Source organism: Rutilus rutilus, assembly GCF_951802725.1.
Source record: "Rutilus rutilus genome assembly, chromosome: 11".
Taxonomy (NCBI): domain Eukaryota; kingdom Metazoa; phylum Chordata; class Actinopteri; order Cypriniformes; family Leuciscidae; genus Rutilus; species Rutilus rutilus.
Window position 1 is genome coordinate 39,709,606 of NC_140216.1, and position 6,676 is coordinate 39,716,281.

Below are 6,676 nucleotides of genomic sequence, written 5' to 3' on the forward strand. Positions count from 1 at the left end.
GTGGTCTTGTGTATTTTATCCTCACTTGTGTTAAACTTATTGAAGTAGAGTTTCTCTCTTTTGTCTCTCTGATTACACTATGATTGAGACTTAAAGGCAGAAGTGAGTGTTAACTTTTATGATCATTCATTGTATGGTTTAATTAATCTGTTTTGCTTTTGGTTTATTTGAAGTTTGCTAGTTAATCATTTATTTCTTTATTTGTGTGGTTAGTAGAGAGGAGGGTGCCATTTATTTTTGAGCTGGTTTATGTTTTCTCCTGTTTATGTTAGCAAGTTAGTTAGCTTATTTAGCTGTTCTTTCCTTTTCTTTCTTTTCTTTTTTCGGTAATGTATTAAAGATTTATGAATGTTACGAATGCCGTTGGAGCGGAACGAGCCGCTGGAGCGATTGCTAATGAGAGACGAATGCGACACACGGCTCGAGTTCAGTGGAGCTTTTATAATACCGCTTCTGCTTCTTCCGGTCGTGTGTGTGGAGTAACACAGCGCTGTTTAATCATATTAGATACATTTGAGTGTGATGAAAGTTGTTACAATGCTACTCTGTGCGTTACTATATGAGACGCTTATTACACACTGCAGTGAGATGGATCAATATTAGACATGGTAAAGCATGGTACTCGTGATAAATCAAGTAAACATTTTCTGTAGATGAATGTATCCAGACAGCTTCTCATCTGTCTAATAAAACACATGTTATATTAAAGCGTCTTTGGTGTTTCCATAGTTTCTACAAAATAACCGGAAATCGAGGGTAACGCGGGTATGATGTCATTGATAGGCGACATACGGTCCATGTCCTGGTTAAAACTGCTTATTTCTCTCGATTTAAACATTCTTAGAAACATTTGGAGTAATGCAAGTACACAAGTCAACAACATACACTGTTCAAGTGGTTTTTGTATTTTTTGATCCAAAAATCTTACATAGTGTGGCTTTAAAGCAACAGTGTTGAATATTTATAACTGACTGTTACGTTCCACGTGTATTTTGTTCCTTCTCTCTTTTATATTTGTAAACTCTTTTGTTAGGTTGCGATCATTGGATCATCTGGCTGTCCATCATACTTGTGACGTCAGGACGCTCGATGTCACAAGTGTGACCAATATGCTGGTGTTGACAATACACTGAAGAACTCGGTTTATTTTCTGCCACCTCATACATGATAAAAATTACATCTCACATAAATGTTGCGTTATCATCCCATTTTAACATCTTTAAGCACGTTACACTCACCATTTGACATTCTCCTTTTATAGATGCAGTGACAAATCACAATCACAGCAAGAGCTAGAGCTGGAACTGCTGCTGCTGCTGCTGCTGCTGCTGCTTTAACAATCCATGGAGTTTCTGTTTCACAGTCAACACAGGTTTCATCTGCAGAATGAAGAAAAAAAAGAAATCTGCTAAAACAAATTGACATTATGAACTGTGAGTCAAGGTTGTCTACAAGAATCTTTCTATTTCAGCATCATCATGATGTTCTATTTGTATAAGGCACTAAAATGTATATTTACCCCAGTTTACAGTTACTGGTTCAGTCAGACTGCTGTGAGTGACCAGACAGTCGTAAGATCCTTCATGGTTTCTGTCGATCTTCACACTGATTCTCATCTGAAAGGTTTCATCATCATTTGGTCTGATTCCAGAAGATGTTTGATCCTCAAGATTAATTCTGTTCAATCTAATGTTCATCTGAACATCTCTGGGGTAGAAACCTGTGGCCAGACAGGTCAGAACCAGTTTACTTTCATCATCTGGAGATTTACTTGCGGAGAAATGAACATCTGGAGAACCTGGAGCAGACAATGACAACACAATTAACAAACAAGCATTTACAAAGATTTTAGTTCTGCGTGTAAAAAATATACAGTATATTCTTCATATTCATTAAAAATATTTTTTTTGTGAGTAAATGATCACAATTAAATAAGTAGAGAAAAAACCTTTGTATATGAACAGAGCCTTCAAATATTCTATATATATTTATATTTTAGACTGAATTAATAGTGTTTCAAAATGTCACACACGAACGCACGCACACGCACACACACACACACACACACACACACACACACACACACACACACACATACAGGAGATAAATAAACTGATCAGAACTTACTCTTATTTGTGTTGTTAAATGTGGAGATCCAGTCAGTGCAGGTCTTGAGGTAATGTTTGAGGTATTGGTTGTGTCCAGTGTGACGATCCCATTTGTCTTTGGTTTCTTTGGCTTTGGGTTTTTTATCAATCCATTGCATAGTGTCATAGTTAAAGGATATAAGATCTTCTCCATCAAATCCATATTCATCAAAGACAGTCAGATTCACTGATCCATCAGGAAGTTTCTCCAGTTCACAGCCAATTATTCTCTGAAGAACATGATCTACAATCACAGAACAACACTCATGAGAAACTCACAGTAAATATAATGTCTGATAATTAATAAGAGTAAAGCATGAATCTCACCAGAACACTGTGAGTCTGTGCAGTTTGACAGAGTCCTGATCTGATGTATGAACCAGTCTCTAGACTCAGGAGGATCTTCAGGAGCTTCAGTCCAGTCTTTATCAGTCAGAATCCAGACTCGTTCTTCATTACTGAAGTGTTTGATCCGTCTGTCATCATAAACACACACAGCACTGAACTCTGGGAATGAGTCTGATTTGGTCAGGACTGTAAACTTGTAGTGGAGGAAGTGTTTCTCTGAGGAACATATGAAACACAAACAACACATAAGCACTTCATGTAATCCAGTCAAGGAACACATTACACTAGTGATCAGATGGTTTAAAGTCACCATGAATTTAACATCGACACGAGGGCGGGGCAATCTGTCACTCACATGAAATCCACCAACAGCAAACCACCACCATCCAATCATCCAATCATCTTTGTACATCTTTAAGTCTAACAAAAACTAACATGTCAATGTGTGTGTCTGTATGTATATTGTTAATCAGAGTCACAGTTCTGACAGATGAATGATGCTGGTAATGAGGCTTGATGGGCCCAGAAACTGCATAGGCGTATTTCACCAAAACCTTCTTTGGCTTTGAGTCGTTAAATTGTTCCATGCAAACCCCTTTATATTGGCAGAGACACCTCTGTCAGTCTTTCTTTCCATGCCCTAGTTATTCTTTAAAAACATTCAAATCAAGAAAATTCTTAGTTATATTCTTAGTAAGAGGATGGTTGTCACACTTTTTAAATAAGTGTTACAACCAATGTTTAGCTAGCTGTATTAGCATAGTGGTTTGAAATTAGCAGGGGGGAAATGCATCACATGTTGCCTAAGAAACTACTATTTAATCTAATACAAGTCATACACCTTTATCTGCAATAGTACAGATACTAAACAAAATATAGTATTGGTCAAAATGTTTACTTTTTGACATCAAAATCAGTTTTTTTTCTCTACATATTCTGCATGTGCCTGTATCCAGCCTTGACAATCACCATGCTGGATCGGGGAGGATCAGGAAAATACTGAAGTGATCACATGACTCATATCTTATCCCTAATTGGTGGAATTGATAGTGTTACAACTCTCTCCATGTTACAACCATCCCGTCTCCCCTACATGTCAGTCGAGGCTAGCGATGGCGCAACTTAATACGCGCTCTGGCACGTTTAGCTTCAAGGAAAATTGTGCGGCGTACTCAACGGACACTTTGAAGTTTCAATATCATATGTAACATCACTAATGCCTGGGAACTTCTTGGGCGTTCCCCACACTGAGGCATCTTTCTCTGAGTATGACTTTAGGCACTGCGCCAACCAGCCGGTTTATACGACTCAGTTTCTACGATCGGGTAGGTGTAGATGTCAGGCCAAGAATTTTTTTATTGCAAGAAAATAAACAGCACTGCATTGAATACATTAACATAAAATGAAAAGGAAAGAGAAAGAGAAAAAAAAAATACAGAGAAATAATAATGACACCTCAACCAGTAAGAAAAATATGATCATAATTCTTAAGAAACTTGTTGTTCTTATTGTTATCAATGAGTTTAAGAGATTTTACGATAAGGGAGAACTCGGAGATAATGCATTAATCCACGTTAGCGTTTCAGAACATCCCCGAGGATGCAGGTTTTATCATCATCACGTACAAAAGTCCCATTTCATTGGCCAGGCACCAACCAATGAAATTACTCCTTTGCACCCTCCCACCTCCCCTGCTTTTCTCTCTCGCTGCCACTCAGTTTGCAAGTGCACAAGTTAGTTTTGCATATAATATATCATGAAAATAGTTGCAAAAGGCATGAAATATGAAATTACAGTGGCAGATTTGAGAGGCTGCAAGTGCCTAAGTTTAGTTGTACTGCGAGCATGAATGTAAGAATAAGTGCAAATATGTAGCCTACTACAAGTTGGCGCATGTCATTTTATTCCTGTGAACAACTTTTTACACATTTGTAACTACTTGTCTGCAGCTTCAAATTCAGAATACAGGTTTGTGACTATTGTCTGCGAGTGCAAATCTCAACATTCAACTTCAGATTTTTATTTTACAGGTTTTCACAATGAAGCTGTGAGTGTAAATTTTAGCGTACAAGTACGAATATCTATTGTACAAGTTCTCAAATTCACACCTACATGCTATTGAGTTTTACTACTCTTTTACCTTCATAAAATATCCACAAAATTTTAAATACTAAACCCTAGATGCAAGTTTGAAGACATTTACTAACTGCGCGTTTCTCTGTTGCCGATCAGACGTAAAATAAATTAACTCTGTTCTTACCTTGATGCGCAACACTTAGACAAGAGTGAGAAATAAGCCAAACTATTTGTACTTGTATGCAAAACGTTTTAAACGAGAATGTGTGAACCATTTTTGCCAGTTATACATCAGACCGCGGACTTGTTGTACTGGTGTCGTACTGGTTAGGTGAAAAGTAGGAGTTCAGAAAAAAAATCATCCCGGCAGCTTTTACAGCTGGACAACTGAGCTGAACTGGCACAGTCTGGATGGCTCGTTAAAAAAAAAAATGTTTCGACTGTGGAATTTGGACGCCTGAGGCGGGGGGGCGGGGCTGCACGTGTCGACATGCAAACACAACTTCTCTTCTTCTTCTTCTTCTTCTTCTTTAGGTCTTTTATAGCTGTTGGTAAGCCAGCTAAAAGGTGCATTTACCATCATCAACTGGACAGGTGTGTGAAGCATACCATAGCTTTTTTTTTTTTTTCGTTTGAAGATTTTACGGAGAGCCTTGAAAAAGCTTTGCTTCCTCCAACCCTGTCAAGGACTTATCACCCTTATTTCAAAACCAAATAAAGATCTCCTTTTAATTGGTAGCTGCGTCCAATTACGTTGCTAAATAATTACTATAAAATAATTGCTTTGGTTTTATCAAAAAGACTGAAATGTGTTTTAAACAGTCTGATTGATGAATGTCAATCTGGTTTCTTACAAAAAAGGCACATCTTTATTAATATACGTTTGGTTTGGGATATTTTAGATCTCTAATGATTGTTGTATTCTCTTCTTGGACTATTATAATGCTTTTGATTCCTTAGAACAGAGTTTAGAGTTCCTTAGAGTTTTTATTTCAAACCATTAAGCCTTTGGCTTGCTCAGTTGGGGATATTTGGGGATATTTAATTTAATTAATCAATCAACAATACTATTGATCAGCATTACCAAACGTGGACGTTTTCCACTAGAAACAAACATTGATGTATTATTTTAATTTAATACTGTGAAGCTGCTTTGATACAATCTGTATTGTGAAAAGCGCTATATAAATAAACTTGACTTGACTTGACAAGATAGGATTTGGTGAGTCTTTTTGTAGATCTATCACATTTTTTTTACACTAATGGCATTAGCTCTGGGCATTATGCCCAATATCTCCTTATTTGTTCCTGATAGCTACACAGCTTCTTAACATACATATTAGAGAAAGCCCTTTAAAATGAATCACCATTATTGATACTGAACTGATAAGTCAATTAGCTGACGACACCGCCTTGTTTTTAAAGGATGTCTCTCAAGTAGGGGGAGACCGGGGATCATTATAACAATTCCAATCTGTCCAATCAGGAACTAGTTACAAATCCCCTGATACACTTCGCACATGCTCAGTTCAGTCCTTACTCCACATGTAATAAAGTAGAGCCCTGTGGCAAACACAGCAGATGTTAGTGGAAAATCAATTTTGAGGTATGAAAGTAACTTTTTTTTTTACTTTGTTTATTTTTGTTATGGGAATTTCTGCTTTATAGTTAAACTCATCAAATTTAAATTATGTTTATTGTGTGTCTGTATAGATATTTTTCATGCAAGTTGTTAGTGCTAATGTTTTGCCTGTTAGCTAAGGTGAGCTGGTTCATACTGGGTTAGTTGTAACAACAATGTAACAACAATGAAACGTAACAACAATGTAACAACAATGAAACGTTACAACCTAACCCTAACACACACACACACACACACACACACACACACACACGCGCGCGCACACACACACACACACACACACACACACACACACACACATCAGTTATATTGAAAAGTCAGTGTTGAATAAAAAGCTTTCAAAATCCTTTTTTTTTTTTTGTGTCAAAATCCTTATTTCATAATGTTACATCTCACCCCAGGGTATGTTACAACTAACCCAGACTATGGGGTGAATTGCAACATTTCACTCCTCGTGTTTGAA

At 37.1% G+C, this 6,676-nt stretch overlaps 1 protein-coding gene across 1 annotated transcript; it reads right to left on the reverse strand.

Annotated features, from left to right (window-relative positions):
- Positions 1–15: 15 nt before the first annotated feature.
- Positions 16–4,970, reverse strand: LOC311300265 (zinc-alpha-2-glycoprotein-like). Its single transcript, XM_084424438.1, has 5 exons — positions 4,756–4,970; positions 2,475–2,711; positions 2,128–2,391; positions 1,520–1,798; positions 16–1,379 (listed from the first exon to the last, which is right to left on the reverse strand). Exons 1-5 carry the CDS (start codon positions 4,844–4,846, stop codon positions 1,201–1,203), a joined length of 1,050 nt encoding a protein of 349 aa, XP_084280564.1. The 5' UTR covers positions 4,847–4,970; the 3' UTR covers positions 16–1,200.
- Positions 4,971–6,676: the final 1,706 nt, after the last annotated feature.

Coding starts and splice junctions, on each gene's coding strand:
- LOC311300265 (XM_084424438.1), bottom strand. CDS start 4,846: ATGGTTCACACATTCTCGTTTAAAACGTTTTGCATACAAGTACAAATA. Junction 1,799..2,127: donor ATTTAACAACACAAATAAGA/GTAAGTTCTGAT, acceptor TGTCTGCTCCAG/GTTCTCCAGATGTTCATTTC. Junction 1,380..1,519: donor ACCAGTAACTGTAAACTGGG/GTAAATATACAT, acceptor TTCATTCTGCAG/ATGAAACCTGTGTTGACTGT.